This window comes from Pelodiscus sinensis, chromosome 19 (genome assembly GCF_049634645.1).
Source record: "Pelodiscus sinensis isolate JC-2024 chromosome 19, ASM4963464v1, whole genome shotgun sequence".
NCBI lineage: Eukaryota > Metazoa > Chordata > Testudines > Trionychidae > Pelodiscus > Pelodiscus sinensis.
The window spans coordinates 1,298,242-1,316,058 of NC_134729.1; the positions used below are offsets into that span (position 1 = coordinate 1,298,242).

General features: G+C 66.2%; 1 protein-coding gene across 6 annotated transcripts; it reads right to left on the bottom strand.

Moving 5' to 3' along the window:
* Window positions 1-421: 421 nt before the first annotated feature.
* Window positions 422-16,069, bottom strand: GPR84 (G protein-coupled receptor 84). Of its 6 annotated transcripts, none has more exons than XM_075901657.1 (3): window positions 15,867-16,068; window positions 5,389-5,759; window positions 422-2,724 (listed from the first exon to the last, which is right to left on the bottom strand). In XM_075901657.1, the coding sequence occupies exon 3, from the start codon at window positions 2,679-2,681 to the stop codon at window positions 1,569-1,571; it is 1,113 nt and encodes a 370-aa protein (XP_075757772.1). In that variant the 5' UTR covers window positions 2,682-2,724; window positions 5,389-5,759; window positions 15,867-16,068; the 3' UTR covers window positions 422-1,568. The 6 variants fall into 6 exon arrangements, with proteins under 6 accessions (XP_075757772.1, XP_075757770.1, XP_075757771.1 ...); XM_075901655.1 differs by having other exon boundaries at window positions 5,389-5,763; XM_075901656.1 differs by lacking the exon at window positions 15,867-16,068 and adding an exon at window positions 6,402-6,655.
* Window positions 16,070-17,817: the final 1,748 nt, after the last annotated feature.

A 17,817-nucleotide genomic window follows, 5' to 3' on the forward strand; every position in this document is an offset into this window, starting at 1 on the left:
CGCTGCAGCTGCTTCCTGTTGCACAATGTGGAGAAGTTTCCAAAGTGTCCGGGGGCCCAGGACACGGGGTGGGGGCAGGCCCCACTGCGATGGAGCAGGCTGGGTCTGGGCACCGCTCAGGGCGAATCGCTCAAACTCAGGGCGCCTTACTGCCCCGACTGGAGACCTTCCCAAACAGGCCACACGCCAGTCCCACCGAGCGCTCCAGCTGCCAATCCAGCAGGCAGGAACCTCACGAGCAAAACCCCCCGGACACCCCAGCTCTCCCTGTGCCCCAATCAGCCCCGGGCTTAACACAGGTGAGGGGTTATAGAACCCGATCTCCCCTCCACCCAACGGCTTCTCCGGTCCCAAGAAACCAGCCGCAGTTCCTGGTCAATTTACACTGGATCTTCCCCACAAGAGCACGCTGGGCCAATCCTCCAGAATCTACAATCTACAGGTTTATTCATAAAAGAAAGAAAAGCCTGAGAGTGAGGTTGTTAAGGAGAATCCGTCACATGCCTCGAATCCCCCAGTTCTCGGTGCAGGCTCTTAGCAGAGATGTTCCAAACTGCCAGCTTAGAAGTCTCTGGTGTCCATCCTATGTCGGGATGGGGCAGTGATCCTTCCCGGTTCTCTCAAAGCTGCATCTGGGATCAGGAGCAGAATTGGAGGCCAGATGGAGTTTGCCTCATGGCACTTTCTATCCATCCCTGGTATCTTCCAAGCTGGAGGTCCCCTGGCCCAGTGACCTGGCCCTGTGTCCCACGTCATCAGCCGTGGTATTGGCTGGCTTGCAGGTCTCCGGAGCATCCCTCAGGCGTGTTGGGCACCTTGAGAGCCCCTGTCCCTGCAGCCTCGCCAATTAGCAGAGTCCCTGGCTGACCAATTGCTCTTTACAACAGGCCGTCCAGGCCCACGGCTCCGTCTCAGGCGGAGAACATCGCCAGGACCAGCACAGAGTCCATATTCGAAACCCCACACGCAGACATCACGCCGGTACAGGAGCAGCACATAGCACACAAACCTCCATTGGACACCTCGCATGGCCCCCTTTGTACAGAGTTTGGGGCAACCCCTCCCCCCCGCAGGGACAGCAGTGATCTGGCTGCTCCCCTTAAAATCCAGTCACGTGACACCCACACATCCGCAGGCTGCACACAACCGGCGGGGGGCGGGATGTTGGGGGGGCGCTGAGGGGGCTGGCTATTGCCTCGATTGTCATGGACCTCGACCAACCCAAGACCCCCCGCTTGGGGCTTGGACCCACACGTGGCCCAGACCCGTGGCTGGCCAGGGCCCCGGTCCCCTGCCCCACGGCAGGCAGAGGGCTCCGGGCTTGGCTCTGGATGGGAGCCGGCACTGGGCGCTAGAGATCGGTGCCTGGAGGCGGAGATAGGAAGGGGAAGGTGTCCACGGGGAGCATACAATAGAGGTGGGAAGGCCTCCGCCACCTCGCCGGGCCCAGGGCCGGCAGTCCTCGCCCAAGCAGCGTCGCGTCCCTCCCACAGGCGGGGCAGCTCCTCTTGCTGCCGACAGGGGCAGCAGGGCCGGGCGCAGCGGGGTCTGGGGGGGCGGGCGCTCCCCTAGCAGCACCGGAGGCGGCGCGGTATGGCGGCCAGCAGGCGGGCGTAGGCCTCGCGGAAGTGGCGGTTCATGGCGGCATAGAGCACGGGGTTGATGCAGCTGTTGAGCCAGGTGAGGTTGGCGGCCACCATGTGCAGCGCGGTGGGCGCCCGGTTCTTGGCGTCGAAGATGTTGAGCAGGAGGAAAGGGGTGTAGCTGAGGACGAAGAAGAGGAAGACCACGAAGCACATGCGGGTTACCTTGCGGAACTCCTTGTTGCTGTCTTTAGGCGGGGCCGGCTGGCTCTTGGGCGGGGCCGGGGCCGGGGGGGCGGCGGGGCCGGAGGTGGCCTCGGAGACCAGCGTCCCGGAGGTGTGGCCCTGCTCCGTGCTGCTGGAGGGCTGGGAGACGCCCGTGGCCACCCCGCTGTCCAGCTCCTCGGCCGAGTGGGCCCTGGGCATGACCTTCACGCTGGCCTTCTTCAGCTTGTAGCGGTCCATGGCCTGGGAGGCCCCCTTCACCTTGCGGTGGATGAGGAAGTAGAAGATGCCCACGGTGCTGAGGCCCACCACGAAGTAGAAGGCCATGAGGATGGTGGTGTAGGGCCGGCCCTTGATGCGGTGGAAGCTGCAGGTGCAGACCTTGGGCACCAGCACGAAGACGGGCCAGAGCGGGGCGAAGCTGGCGAAGCCGAGCACCCAGGTGGCCAGGGCTACCAGCCCCGCGGCCAGGCGGGAGAAGACCCGGTTGAAGAGGGCCGGGCTGGCGATGAGGGCGTAGCGGCTGACGGCGATGAGGCAGAGCGTCAGGATGGAGACCGAGTTGGAGACGAAGAGCAGCATGCCGAAGACGCGGCAGAAGCTGGCCCCGGTCCGCCAGCGCAGGTGCAGGTAGGAGTCCACGGAGAAGGGCTGCAGCACGGCGCAGTACAGCAGGTCGGCCAGCGTCAGGTTGACGATGAGCAGGTTGAAGCGGGTCTGCACCTTGGCGTCGGCGGCGAAGGCCAGGAGGGTCAGCACGTTGCCCAGGGTGCCTGCCACGGTCACCACCACGCCCCAGGCCACGGCCACGTAGCGGTAGCCCACGATGGAGTCCTCGTAGCACGAGAAGTTCTCGGCCGTGACGTTGGCCATCGCGGGCTGGCGGGGGGCACGGGCCTGCCGGGCGCCTTGGCTTCTGGGGACAGAGGAGAAAGAGGAGGGGTCAGGCAAGCGCCCGAATTTCCCTCGGAGCCGGACCAGCCCCGCCCTGTGCCTTCTAGTTATCCGCAGGTGGGCACAGGCAGGCTGGCATTGCCCAGGGCGGGGGCACCGACTGCTCTGGGCCAGGTGGGGGTGGCAGGGTAGGATGTCCCAGTGCACTGGAGGGCTCCTGCCCCTGCGCCCCCCCTCCCGCGCCTGGGTCCCCGGCAGCCTTGGGTCTGGGGGGGTGTGAGTCACTGGAAGAGCGGAGGGGGAGTTGGGGTGGGGGCAGAGAAAGGGGCACTGATCCCATTAAAGCATTGGTGGCAGGATTTACGCTGCTCCCAACTCTGCCACTGGCCTCCTGGCTGCCCCTGGGCATGTCCCCTCCCCACTCTGTGCCTCAGTTTCCCCTTTGTGCCTGTTCAGCTTGTGAGCTGGGGCGGGGGGCAGGGATGCTCTCTTGCTCTGTGTCTGCTGGGCAGGCCCCCCCAGTGAGGCACCTCCCCCCTGCTCCTGCTCTGGCCCCATGCAGCCCGGGGGGGGGGGGGGAAACAGAGCAAGGAGCTGATGCCGGATCCCAGGCAGGCCTGGGCAGGACCGTGGCATGCGGCCCCAGCGAGCACAGGCACCTGGCAGCTCCCGCAAAGGGAGGTCGAGGCCCGCCCCCCTTCCTTCCTTCCTGGGCCTAATTGGGGCGTTTCCATGGAAACAGACATCTCCCATGGCTGCACAGCAGGTGGCCCCCCTCTTGTGAGCTAGCCGTGAGCCAGCCCTTGCCCGGTGCTCGGGGGTGTCGGGTCACCGGGGGGCAGCTGTCCATGGGTCACAGCCGTGCAAGAAGGGCTCCGCGGGGGTCAGTTCTGTTCAGCCGTTTCGATGTTGGCAAGAGAGAAGATTCCAAAGTCTGTGGCTGATACCAAGCTGGGAGGGGCTGGCGAGGGCCTTGGGGGGCCGGGGCTGCCGAGGGCCTTGGGGGGCCGGGAATTAATTCCACATGATCTGGACAGCCAGGAGAAATGGCCGGGGGTAATGAGATGAAATTGAATAAGAGGAAATGCACTTGGAGAGGAACAATCCATGTCACACCCACAGAGTGGGGAGTGACTGCCTAGGAAGCAGCCCTGCAGCAAGGGACCTGGGGGCCACGGTGGAGCACAAGCAAAATCGGCGTCACCCGTTCGACACGGTTGCAAAAAAAGCCGACGTGCTCCTGGGCGGCAGGAACAGGCGGGGGGTGAGCGAGTCCTTCCCCCGCTCGGCTCTGCGCTGCTCAGGCCTCCGTCGGAGGGCCGGGGCCAGCGTCGGGCCCCCCAGGCCAAGGAAAATGGGGAGGAATCGGGGGCCCCGAGCGAGGCCGTTACGCCGCAGTTCTCGGGCTAAGCGTGCCGGCGACACACTCGGGGTCCACAGCACCATGAGTGGATCAGGGCGGGGGCAGCTCCAGGCGCTGGCTCCCCGGCCGCCCGCGCTGGGGCTCTGTGTTTCGATGGCGTAAGAGCCGCTGGGCTCTCACTGCATGTGCAAGGCAGAGGCGCGGTGTCCCGGAACAGCAGGAGCCGGGGCTGCTGGGTCCCGGCTCGCCCTGAGTCCACGAGCCCCAGCTGGGAGCAGCCTCCCTATTCCCCCTCCACTCCCTCCCCCGGCTGCCTCTGGGGGTGGGAGGCAGCCAGCACAGTGCAGAGCCAGCTTCTATGAGAGGCAGCAATGGGGGGGGGGGGGAGCAGTCGATACGCAGTCGGCTACTTGCTCACATCCCTAGTGCAGAGAAGAGCGACACAGACCGTAGGGCCGCCGGAACTGGCTTGTGAATTCTGGCAAAGGGAAGACCGAGAGGAGACATGGGAGCAGCTTTCAAGTGCCTGAAGGGTGTTACAAGGAGGAGGGAGAAAAATTGTTCTTGGCCTCAGAACAGGACAAGGAGCAATGGGCTTCAACTGCAGCAAGGGAGGTTGAGGTTGGACATTAGGAAAAACTTCCTGCCTGTCCAGGTGTTAAGCACTGGACTAAATTGTCCAGGGGGGTTGTGGAATCTCCATCCCTGGAGATATTTAAGGGCAGGTTGGCCAGACACCTGTCAGGGATGGTCTGGACGTGCTTGGTCCTGCTGTGAGGGCCGGGACTTGACGGCCTCGCGAGATCCCCTCCTGTTCTAGGATAACGAGCCCCATCTGCTCCCAGGCCACACACGCCTGCCCCCTTCCAGCCGCCCCATCACTACGGGGCCCCACGGAGCTCATTGTGCCAGGCCCTGCCTAGACGCAGCCTGAGTCTAGCCCAGCCCCCAGAGCTCAGGTTGAATAGATGCAGGGAAGGGGAAACTGAGGCACCCAAGATCAGCACCAGGAATAGGATCCTGATCCCCCCCCCCCCCCCCCCGGCAAGCACCAGCAGATGCTTGCCCAGGCCGATGTGCCAACCTCTGGGACCCTCCGGGGAGGGGACACGGTCCCTGGCCCGGGGAGGCTCAGTCTGCACCCCCTGGAGACCCAGTCCCTGTCCTGCAGACCCCAGGGCGTGGTCCCCGTGAGGGTCCAGTAGCCGGAGCCGGTCCGTACCCAGCCCTGTGGGGGTCTGAGCCATTCCCCGGGGGGGGGGGGGGGCTATGTACTGCCCCCTGGGGGACGACTCCGAGCCGGAGTGGAGCCAGGTGACTTACCGAGCCGAGTGTGCGGAGGCCGGGCCGTGCTCAGAGCGATCTGCCGGCACCGCCTCGCCCGCCAGCTATTTATGGGCCTCCTGTCCCAGCAGTGAGCGCGAAAAGCCCCGAGTTGCCAAAGCGCGTGTGGTAACTTCCTCCCGGCGGGAGTGGGGCTGGGCGGCGGGCGGAGCCCGGACTTGGTTCCTGGAGCAGAGCTTCAGAGCGGCGGGCGGGGGCCACACTCGCAGGGAAACAGGCGGGGTAACTGCTCTGCGTGTCCCTGCCAGGAGGGGGCGCCAGGGTGTTGGGGGGGCAAGGAGCTGCCCCCTCGCCCCGCCCCCGCCATGGGGCAGCAGGAAGCAGGGCCGCAGGACGACTTGCGTGGGCCCCTTCCTCCATACAAAAAAATATTAAAATTATTTCTGATCTCACTTGAAATATTTCAGCGTTTTCGTTTTTCTCTGAATAGGGTTTCGTGGGCCCGAAAAGTTTCGGTTTTTTCTGATGTGAGAAAAAAATTAAAACTTTTTCTTCGGCCCTAAAAGTTCTTTTTTTTTTCTTCTGATTTTAAAAGAAATTAAAACTTTTTCGTGGGCCCTAAAAGCAGGGTGGGCCCGGGGCCGGGGCCGGGGCCTAAGGGATGGGTCGGGCCTGGCAGAAAGGGGTGGGGAGTTATTTGTACCCCTGGCGGTGCGGGGGGGGGGGGGCTGCCGCTGTTGTACCCCCTTAGGGCAGGGCTCTGGAGCTGCCGGGAGCCCCCTCGCTGGCACCAGCAGCCCCCAGCTCAGAGCCCGGCTGCTCCCTCCCACCAGGGAGCCCCAGGGGCGCGGGGGGGGGGGGGAAGGGAGAGGTGGGGGTTGCCCAGCAGCCCGATCTGCCCCCCACGCCCCCAGGCCAAGCGCAGCACATGGCCCCGGGAGCAATAAGGGGCGAAACGGGGCAGTTCCCCCCCCACGTGCTCCCTTGGGGGCACCTGCCCGCCCCTCCCGCCCCCGCTGGAATTCAGGGGCCGAGAGGCGCCGCCGACCCACCTGCGCGTCCTGCCCCGAGCGCCCCGTCCAGCCCCGGGTCTCACGCGGCGCGGGCCGGTCTAGGGCCCCGCCCGTCTCCCCGGGGCACCCCCCTTCCGTGCCCTGCGTGCCTCGGCTTGCCGGGCGGGACGCGGCGCTGGGCGTGACCCCCAGGTACCCCGCTGGAGCGCACCCGGGGGGCACCGTCCGGGCAATGGGCGCTGCGCTCCTCGCCATGGGGCGGGCGCCTGCCGGAATCTCGGGGCTTGGACACTGGGGGGCGCGGCTGAGGCGCTGGGGGGCGAGACTTGGGCACTGGGGGGCGGGGCTGAGGCGCTGGGGGGCGAGACTTGGACACTGGGGGGCGGGGGCACTGGGGGCGGGGCTGAGGCGCTAGGAGGCGGGGCTTGGGCACTGGGGGGCGGGGGCTGGGGCACTGGGGGCGGGGTTGAGGCGCTAGGAGGCGGGGCTTGGACACTGGGGGGCGGGGCTGGGGGGCTGGGGGGGAGGGCAGAAGAGGGGATGGGCAGACACCGCCGCTAGCTGCGGGAGCTCCCCCAGCTTAGCAGGGGCGGGGGTGCTGGGTGAGCGGCTGCCTTTGGGCCCCCCCAACCCGACTTGGGCTGCGTGGCCCAGGGTACCTCTTCCCCCGGCCCTTTGGGAGTGATGGGGGGGCTTGGCCCCCAGGAAGGGTCGTGAGGGTCCTGGGGAGTCGGGGACCTCCTATGTGAGCTGCTGGCGGAGGGGCAGGGGAGCATCCAGAGGGCCCAGCAGAGTCAGGGCGGGATTTGGGGCTGGTTCCCCGTGGCACCTGGCTCCTTGCCGAGGGAGCCGGTGGGGGCCCGGCCGCCGGCCCAGGGAGACACTCCGGGACGGGGGGCTCAGATGGGGGGAGGGGGTGGCTGCGTTGGGTTTTTTGCCTTTGAGTTGGCGTGGGGGGGAGGGGGAGGGAGCGACACTCCAAGCCAGCGACGTGCGTCTGATCCAAACCCATCCCACGGCGCGGTACGTGGGCCCCGGCCAAGCGCAGCCCAGCCCCCTCCCCGGCTCCCCGCCAGGCCGAGCTCAGCCCCAGCCCCCCATGTGCACGCAGAGTGTTTCACCCCTTTTCCCAAACGGCTCCGGCTCCTCCCAGCTCCAGCCCGGGGGCAACCATGCAAAGGCCTGGCTGGAAAGAGAAACCCCTCGCCCCACCCTATGCCCCATCTGCCCCCATGCTGCCCTGCCCCCCGGCCCCTCCCGCCTCCCACAGGGCCCTGCTCCTCACAGTGTGAAGGGGTGTCCCTGGCCGCAGAGTGTGACACGAGACCGGAGGCCGGCCCGGTCCCCAGGAGCGGTTCCCGTCCGACAGCCACTCGGCAGTCAGGGATGTGGGGCAAGAGACCAGGGAGCCGGGGCGGCTCTCGGGCCTGGCCAGGCAGAGAGCACAACCCCCCCAGGCTCTCAGGCAGTGGCCCGAGGGATGGGCCGAGCGAGGAATCCCGGCGCCAGGGCCCAGAGCCGGCGGGAAGCGTTTGGCTTTGTCTGCGCAGGCCCCGGGGCGGCCACTCCCTGGGCAGGGCACGCGGCCCGTGCGGGTCAGCAACTCGTCCCGCATCTTGGGGGGCTTTTTGCCCGCCCCCTGGCCTTCATTCCCTGGGAGCTACATTTGCTCACAGCCCCCTGTGCCTGCAGCCACTCCCTCTCCTATAGGGGCCTCCCCACATGTGCAGATGGGGGGCCTCTGCGGGAGCTGCCCGTGACCTCAGAGCTCCCTGCTCGGCCAGCCCTCCCTGAGGGGTGTCCGCAGCCCAGCTGGCTGGCATGGGGCCGTCGGCAACATTCCCTCTCCTATTTCCCATCCATGTGCGGCTTGAATTTTGTTACGTGCAGCACCAACGTCGGGGTCACGTGTGGATGTGAACCAGCAGCCCCCCGGTCCAAACAGAAGCCCGAGACGTGTATTAAGCTGTCGGTGGGTCTGCTGAAGGAGGAGGAAGAAATATTACAAGGGACAATTAGCAAGGTGCCCTGCTGGAGTGGTTTATTTAGAACGATATCGAATAAAAAGAAAACGAAGGCTGTCCGTGGTGGACGTGTTTTGGATCGGCCTTTCTAACAAGGCGGGGTAGTCCGGGCACCAGAACGCAGCGCACGGAGAGCAGCTCTGTCAATTACACAAAGTCAAGGCCTTGGAAAGCAGAAGAAATATTTTTAGAGCCGGCTCCAACCAGGGAGTCTGCCCACGAAACCCCACGGCGAGCGGCTCTCAAAAACCCACGGCGCAGCTGCCAAACCGGCGGCATGCGAGGGGCTTGGGCCGTTCCCAGACCTCGCCCGCCTGCATTCGTACGATGTGCACCCCTCGCTCAGCACGAAGGTCCTAGGAAGCCCAGGAGTCGGCGGCTGAGCTCTCGTGGCGCACGGTAATACGGTGGTTCCTGACGCCGGAAAGGAGGGTACTAGACACCCAATGGGGGTTGCGCGGCTTCTCCGGGTGGCCAGCTCCGCGTTTGACGCATGCTGGGCGAAGCGCAGAAGGGAGCCACCCGGCTGCGCAGACAAACCCGCGCACAGACACCACGGGAAAGAGAGGGAAGGGAACCACCCGGGTCAGGGGTCACTTTGGTCAGTTTCACAGCCAGGGAATCTTACAAGGGGCAGTTTCACGCCTTCAGCCGTTTGTCATGGTGTGGTGGGGGGGGGGGGCGTTCCCCCTGCCAAAGGGGATCGTGGAGGGAGGGGGCGGCTAAAGCGGCAGGGGGAGGGGGTTGCACGGTTGCCATGCTGTGACGGCCATCGGGGAGCCCCCGGCCCTGCACCCCCGTCCGCAGCTAGACGTGACTCTCCGCCAGTCCCTTTCCTGCTCCCAGTCTGCTCTCCTCATCCCACCCCGCCCAGACTCACCCACGCTCCCGGCAACTGGTCATCCAGCCCCCAGGCAGCTACGCCCTCGCTTTGTCCAGATTCCTCCACCTAGCCCAGGTGTCAGGCCGCTGGGCCGTGCCTACGTGCCTCCTCTCAGGGACACACACAGAGCGGCACAGGGCCTGGGGTCACTCCCTGCACAACACGACAACCAGTGACTGCAAACCCGGAGTGGACAGCCCCCCCCCCCCCCACGTGCAGAGCCCACGGCTGACAGCAGCAGCAAGTTTCCTGCCGCTGAAGGAGGCTCCTGGAGCTAGACCCGAGCTCCCCATTGCCACTGGGAGGGGAGCGTCCGAGCCAGGCCTCCCGGCTGCGAGTCGGGGCCAGTGGTGGATGCACCCAGGGGCCCATGGGTTGGAGAAGTGGGAACCACAGCCCTGGTGGCGGCAGCCCCTGGAGCTTGGGTAGCTGTGGGTGGGTGGAACTAGCGCACCCTGAGCCCAGGCAGGAGCTGGGGGGGGGGGGAGGTCAGCAGCCCCCCTGCCCCAGTGCCCCAAATGGCTGTGCAGAAGTGAGGGTCCCTCTGGGTTGCCTGGGGAGGGGGGTCAGGTCTGCCCCATAGCAGCCAGGCAGGGGACGGACACGTCCCGCCCCAGCCCGGCAGATTAGGGGAGATCTGAGGGCAGGGCGTAGCTCACAGGCTGTGACATGTTTTCTGCAGCCATGACACTGGCAGGGTCAGGAGGGGCATGGCCATGGGCAGGGGGGCTAGGGGCCAGCCGCTGGTAGGGCCAGAGCCTCTGGGTATGCGGGAGGAACAACGGGGTCCCTGAACCCCCTCTGCCCCCCACTGAGTGGCAGTGGCAGGGACAGCCGGCTCCCCAAGGAAACAAACGGGGTGCCTGGTCAAATTCCTCCGGTTTGAACTCTCCCCTGGGTTCAGGCGTAAGACGCGGGAGTTTTTCACACAGACCATTCGGCTCCCGGGTTCCAGAGCCCCCCAAAGGAATTCTGCTGGGCTGCCACGGCTCACAGGTTGGCCCACGCTCGGCCCGTCCGTCCCCAGGCAGGGCCCCCCCCCAGTGCGGCAGCCCCTTCTCGGGGAGCCCCTCCCCTTCACGGGGAACCCACTCCAGCACGGCGACCCTCTCTTGGGGGGCCTGCTCTCCCCTGGGGGGTCCACCCCTCTGCCTCCAGGACGGCGCCTCTCAGGGCCTCCAGCTGCCTGCCTCCGGCGGGGCCCCCCTCCCTCTGGACCCCCGGGGCCTCCCCTCCCAGAAGGAACAGCCCAGCCCAGAGAGACTCCCAGCCAACACCCAACGGGAGGGTCTGTGGAGCTTTGAACCCAGCCACGGATCCCTCCGCCCTCACGTCCGTCTCCCTGCAGCCAGCTGAGTCCTGCCTGCTCCGCCCTCTGTCCCCCCAAAAACAGCCCCCGGCTCCCAGCAGAGCCGCCAGCAACAGCCCCTCCCCGTCCTTTGTCTTCTCCCCAGGTAACAGGGTCACCTGGGCCCCTCCTCCACCTCCCTCCCCGTCCAACGTTCTCCCCTCGCTGGGACCAGCTGGGCCGGTCGCTGGGGTCTCCCCTCTGCCGCCCCTTGTCTGTGGTCTGCTGGGGACCAGCCGGTGCCCTCCGAGCAGGGCCGGGGTCACCAGGGCACCCCACACCGGGGATCCGGTTCTGGGCTGTTCTCTGAAACAAGCCGCTCCCCACCCTTGTCCCATTAAGCCGGTAACATCCCAGCACTGTATGCAGCCCCCCAGAACACCCCCCATGTTCAAAGAGCCCTTTCCTTTCTCCCCGAGGCACACGTCACGGGAAAGATCCCGGGGGGGCGGGTGACCTGTAACTCAGACACAACGAGGGGTCCGGTGACACCGTAGAGACTCACACAAATAACGAGTCTCATGAACTTTTGTGGGCAAAACCCACTTCCTCAGATGCGCTGGGGTGGAACGACCCGAGCTACTTGCAACAGCCAAAAAAAAGGATGTGTCAATTGTAGGACCGGGGCTAGTGACACCGCCAACCCACTTAATTAGCCTCGTTAACACGCTCCTACAATTAGAACATGAGAACGGCCAGATGGGTCAGACCAAAGGTCCCTCCAGCCCAGCGTCCTGTCTGCTCACAGTGGCCAGGGCCAGGTGCCCCAGAGGGAGTGAACAGAACCGGGAATCCTCCCCTGTCACCCACCTCCAGGTAAACAGAGGCTAGGGACACCATTCCGACCCATCCTGGCTGATAAGTATTCATGGACCTATCCTCCATGGATTTATCTAGCTCATTTTTGAACCCTATTAAAGCCCTGGTCTTCCCAATATCCTCTGGCAAGGAGTTCCACAGGTACTTTCCCACAGGTGTTGACAGGCACTTTTTTTGTGGGCTGTTAAACGCATCTCTTGGTACGATCTGTATATTTTGGTTAGTCTCTAAGGCGCCACGGGTCTCCTTGTAATTTTAGTCTGACATGCAGCCACGCAAATGTCACGAGCTTTCGCGCCAGGATTCGCTCACTGCGCCCTGCACCCTGCAAACACCCCACGCATGGGAGCCCGGCTGGGATCACAGGGGCAGTGCGGGAAAGAGAGCCCACAGCCCAAAAGCAGCTGCTTAATGGGCCGTCCGCCGAAATATGGTCCCCGCGCGGCGCCTTTGACGCTCGGAGGGCTGCCTCTCACCCAGCCGATCCCCAGGACTGGACCGTCGAAGTTGGCTCCCGGGGCAGACGTGACCGCCGTTGGGAACCGGAGCTCGCGCTCTGCAGCCGACCCTCTCGGAAGAGGCTCGTAGACCCGCCTGGGTGCTCTGGGGAGAGGGCGGATTCTGACCCCCCACCACGGCCGCCACCGAAACGCTTTACAATAAGCCACCGACCTACCCCGGTGGCGTTGGATCCTGCCTCCCGGCCGGTGGAGCCAGGATCCCTCGGCACCGGATCGGTCCCTGGCCAATCCGACCATGTCTGAGCCTTCTAACACCGCCATCGCGTGCCCGGTGTATGTCAGAGCTTGGAAACACATCGACTGCCAGCCCCCCAGAGCTACCCCCACGGGCACAGGGCCTGGCTCGGCCACGTCCCGCAGACACGGGAGGTTCCCTTCTGTGGGCCTGGGCCCCACCTGTCAGCTGGGGCTCAGGCGGTGGCCAGCCGCGCTCCCACGGGACGGACGCTCCTGTGGTTCGGGCCGGAAGTCAGGGGTGCTGGGCTCCACGCCGGATTGCGTCACACGCCGCCTGCCTGACATCGGCCCCGCCCTGGCCCGGCTGACTGGGGGGAGGAGGGGGCAGTTCCCGGCCCTGGGTTCGGGACCCCTGGTCAAACTGCTCCCAGTCAAGTGACTTCAAGGGTGATTGTCCGGAACCCGGCAGCACCGAGGGAGGAACAACATGGGATGGAGCCCCTGTTACCACACACACACACACACACACACACACCCCCCTCTTCTGGCACACGTGTGTGCACACCCCCACACCCTTTTTCTGGTGCGTGCGCATGCACACACACACACACACCCCTCCTGGCACACACATACACGCACACACACACTCTTTTGGTGCATGTGCACACCCCCCCCCTCCTGGCGTGCACACACACACACGCATACCCCTCTCCTGGCATGCACACAGATACACACCCCTCTTCTGGCATGCGCGCACACACACACACCCTCTCCTGGTGCGCGCACACACACCCCTCTCCTGGTGCGCACACACACACCCCTCTCCTGGTGCGCGCACACACACCCCTCTCCTGGTGCGCACACACACACCCCTCTCCTGGTGCGCGCACACACACCCTCTCCTGGTGCGCACACACACACCCTCTCCTGGTGCGCGCACACACCCACACACACCCTCTCCTGGTGCGCACACACACCCACACACACCCTCTCCTGGTGCGCACACACACACCCTCTCCTGGTGCGCGCACACACCCACACACACCCTCTCCTTGTGCGCGCACACACCCACACACACCCTCTCCTGGTGCGCACACACACACCCCTCTCCTGGTGCGCGCACACACCCACACACACCCCTCTCCTGGTGCGCGCACACACATCCCTCTCCTGGTGCGCGCACACACACCCCTCTCCTGGTGCGCGCGCACACACCCCTCTCCTGGTGCGCGCACACACACCCCTCTCCTGGTGCGCACACACACACACCCTCTCCTGGTGCGCACACACACACACCCTCTCCTGGTGCGCACACACACACCCCTCTCCTGGTGCGCGCACACACACCCCTCTCCTGGTGCGCGCACACACACCCCTCTCCTGGTGCGCGCACACACACCCTCTCCTGGTGCGCGCACACACCCCTCTCCTGGTGCGCGCACACACACCCCTCTCCTGGTGCGCGCACACACACCCCTCTCCTGGTGCGCGCACACACACCCCTCTCCTGGTGCGCGCACACACCCCTCTCCTGGTGCGCGCACACACACCCCTCTCCTGGTGCGCGCACACACCCCTCTCCTGGTGCGCGCACACACACCCCTCTCCTGGTGCACGCGCACACACCCCTCTCCTGGTGCGCGCACACACACCCTCTCCTGGTGCGCGCACACACACCCCTCTCCTGGTGCGCGCACACACACCCCTCTCCTGGTGCGCGCACACACACCCCTCTCCTGGTGCGCGCACACACACCCTCTCCTGGTGCGCGCACACACCCCTCTCCTGGTGCGCGCACACACACCCCTCTCCTGGTGCGCGCACACACCCCTCTCCTGGTGCGCACACACACACCCCTCTCCTGGTGCGCGCACACACCCCTCTCCTGGTGCGCGCACACACACCCCTCTCCTGGTGCGCGCACACACACCCCTCTCCTGGTGCGCGCACACACACCCTCTCCTGGTGCGCGCACACACCCCTCTCCTGGTGCGCGCACACACCCCTCTCCTGGTGCGCGCACACACACCCTCTCCTGGTGCGCGCACACACCCCTCTCCTGGTGCGCGCACACACACCCCTCTCCTGGTGCGCGCACACACCCCTCTCCTGGTGCGCACACACCCACACACACCCCACCCTTCTCCTGGTGCCTGGCACCTCATTTTCCCGAAGCAAGTGGTGGGGAGGGGCCTGCCCCACACAGCCCCCTCCTCCCAGATTTGGGCCGGGGTGCCCCCGCAGGGTGGCCAGCAGCCTTTCGGCTCGGGGAGGGCGGGAAGGCGGGGGGCTGCTTCCGGCCGCAGGGGGCGAGATCCCCGGACTGAGTCTTTGCGGGGCTCCCCCTTCCCCCCGGGCTGCAAGCGGCGGGCCCCTTCCTGCCCACACGGCTCACCCCTCCCGGCTGTGCCCGGCCACATCCTGTGCCCCACGGCTACAGCGCAGGCAGGAAGTGGTTAAGCCCTGAGCCCCCTTCTGCTCCAGGACCCAGGGCTGCAGGGGCTGCATGGAGCTGGCCAGAGCCCTGGCTCCACAGGAGGGGGGGGCTGAGCCCCTGCCTGGGGGGTGCTGCAGATCCTGCAGGTTTGGGGCGGGAACAGGCTGGAAGGCGCTTCCCTGCTCCCACTGCAGAAGCTGCGCTGAGGGGCTGGGAGGCTTCCCCATCGGGCCGGCGCCGTGCGGGGCTCTGGCACACGCTGGGCCTGGCTGCTCCTGGCCAGCGCCCTGGGCCGGGGGGTCGGGGACTTGCTGGGGTGCCGGCCCAGCCAGAGGTCGGACATCAGAACGGCCAGACGGGGTCAGGCCAAAGGTCCCTCCAGCCCAGCGTCCTGTCTGCCCACAGCGGCCAGGGCCAGGTGCCCCAAAGGGAGGGAACAGAACCAGGAATCCTCCCGCGATCCCTCCTCTGTCGCCCATTCCCAGCCTCCGACACACAGAGGCCTGGGACACCCTCCCTACCCATCTGACTAAGAGCCGTCAGTGGACCCAGCCTCCATGAATCTATCGAGCTCTTTTTGGAACCCTGGTAAAGTTCTAGCCCTTCACCGCTTCCTGTGGCGAGGAGTTCCACAGGTCGACTGTGCGCTGGGTGACGAAAAACTCCCTTTTGTCTGTTTTAAACCGGCTGCCTATTCCTTGCCTTGGGCGACCCCTGGTTCTTATGTGATGGGACCAAGGAAATAACGTTTCCTGAGTCACTTTCTCCACACTTCTCAGGATTTTACAGCTCACCTTCCCCCTTCGTCTCCTCGTGTCTAAGCGGAAAAGTCTCCGTCTTTTTAGTCTCTCTTCACAGGGCAGCCGGTCCAAACCCCTCAGCGGTTTTCTGCCCTTTTTGGAGCCTTTCCTGATCTGGAGATGGGGCGATTGCACCTGCCCACAGGATCCCGGGGCGGGCACCCCATGGATTGAGACAGAGGCAGTGGGGAGGGGGGGGAGGAGGTTGGGGGCTGGTTCTCTACACAGCCCCACCGAGGGGGAGATGGAGCAGCAGTGGGGCTGGTAGGGGGCGAAGGGGCACAGCAGGGAGAGGACATGGGGGGCCGCAGAGACCAAACACAAGTGGCTGCCGCCCGACGTCTGCCCACACTCCCCAGCCACAGCGGGAATGGGGTGGGGGGTGGCTGAGAGCCCAGAGCAGCAGGGAAAATGGCCCGGCCCTCGCCCTGCCCCCCCAGCCCCATTATTGGCCACTGACCCCCCCACTGCGGGGCAGGTGGCTGGCTCACTCACCGGGCCGCTGTCCCTCTGCTTCCCGCTCTCGGGCGTCCCACGGTGGCTCCCGCTGGGCCGAAGGGGAGCAGGTTCTGGCAGAACTGGAAAATCCGCCCCTGCCGAGGCGGGGCCGGGAGGTGGCTTTGCCCAGCCCCATTCTGGGTCTAATTGGACCGGGGCCACCGCCCAGCCCTGCCCCGCTCCGGCGGGTTGGGCCGGGGCCAGGCCCCTCCTGCCCTGCAGCGCTGAGCCGGCTTTCCTGCTTCTTTCTGGGCCAGAGGCTGCCGAGGCGGCTTCCTCGGCCTGGCGTTCCACCCAAGAAATCCAGGGTGGTTTCCCCGGGACTGTCGGGCTGCGCCTCCGGAGACTGGATTCGAGTCCTGGTCCTGGCCCAGAGCTTGGACGCCCTGCCCCCGTCTGCGTGCCTCAGTTTCCCCCGCTGCACAGAGAATAGTGAGGGTGGGTCTGCATTGCCCGGGGGCCCCGCTGCGGCTGGGAGACGCGGGGAAGGGCTTCGGGGCAGGGCCAGATGGACTCTCCCGAGGGCCCAGGACTGTTCGCACTGGGCGGTTCTTATAACCCTGGTGTATCAGCCCAAAGTTCGCAGCCTTTCCCGCGCAGACCCCCGCAAAGAGGGCGCCTGTGTGGCCCAGTGCCCCCTGCCGCAGCGCCCTTCGCACACAGCCCTGCCACGAAGGCGTCAGGAAGGAAAGAGCTGGCATACACCGGCCGCGGCACATCCTGCTCCCAGCCCAGATCTGATGGTGGAGCTAGCGCCTGTCCTTGAGCAGATGGCACCGGGGCGGGGCGGGCCTGGCCCAGCGCTTCTGCTGGGAGGCGGCTGCTTCTGGGGTGGGGGCAGGTCCCGACGATCTGCCAGGATCCCTCTGATTGGAGGGCGTTGCCCGGGCGTCTCAGCAAGGGGGACCTTGGAAGCTGGTTGCCCAAGGGCCAGGGGACTGCAGGTGCCGGCCGGCCAGGCTGAATGCTGGCTCTGCCCCGCCGGGAGAGCGGCCCGCGGCCGGTTGTTCCGTTGCGTCGGCAGAAATCAAACCCACCAAAGGTTTCCTCGTCGAAGGAGGGGCGCAGGGACAGGAGCTGGCTCATTGCACCAATGGGGAAACTGAGGCACGGCCAGGGGCCAGCCTAGAACCCAGGAATTCCGGGCTTCCATCCCAGAACAGAACTCCGGTGCCCTGGTTCCTGGCCGCCCTGTTCAAACCACTAGCCCCTGCTCCCCCTCCCCCCGCGGGGGGGTGGTGGCTGCTGGCTCTGGGCGGGAGCTAGGGTGGGCAGGATGCCCAGGCACGTGGCTGAGCAGAGCGATCGATGGATCCGGAGACCCCGTTCTCCCCCGGGGTGGGTGGGGCTGTTTGCTGAGCCCACGGGCGGGGGGGCGGGGGGCTGGGAGACTGGGTCGCTGGGTGGGGTTAACTCTTCTGGGGGCCAGGGGCTAGTACGTTTCGGAAGCCCCCCCCTCGGCCCTGGGCTGGGGCCAAATGAGGGGCTCAGAGGGTGGGAGGGGCTGGGGATGAGGCATTTGTGGTGCAGGAGGGGACTCCAAGCTGGAGCAGGGAGTTTGGAATGTGGGAACAGGCTCAGGGGTGGGGGTGCGGGTCTGGGAAGGGGTTTGGGTGTGGGGGGGCTCAGGGAAGGGGGTGCAGGTCTGGGAGGGGGTTTGGGTGCGGGGGGGGCTCAGGGGTGGGGGGCGGGTCTGGGAGGGGGTTTGGGTGTGGGGGGGCTCAGGGAAGGGGGTGCAGGTCTGGGAGGGGGTTTGGGTGCGGGGGGGGCTCAGGGGTGGGGGGCGGGTCTGGGAGGGGGTTTGGGTGTGGGGGGGCTCAGGGGTGCAGGTCTGGGAAGGGGTTTGGGTGCGGGGGGGCTCAGGGAAGGGGGTGCAGGTCTGGGAGGGGGTTTGGGTGCGGGGGGGCTCAGGGGTGGGGGGCGGGTCTGGGAGGGGGTTTGGGTGTGG

Coding starts and splice junctions, on each gene's coding strand:
- GPR84 (XM_075901658.1), bottom strand. CDS start 2,681: ATGGCCAACGTCACGGCCGAGAACTTCTCGTGCTACGAGGACTCCATC.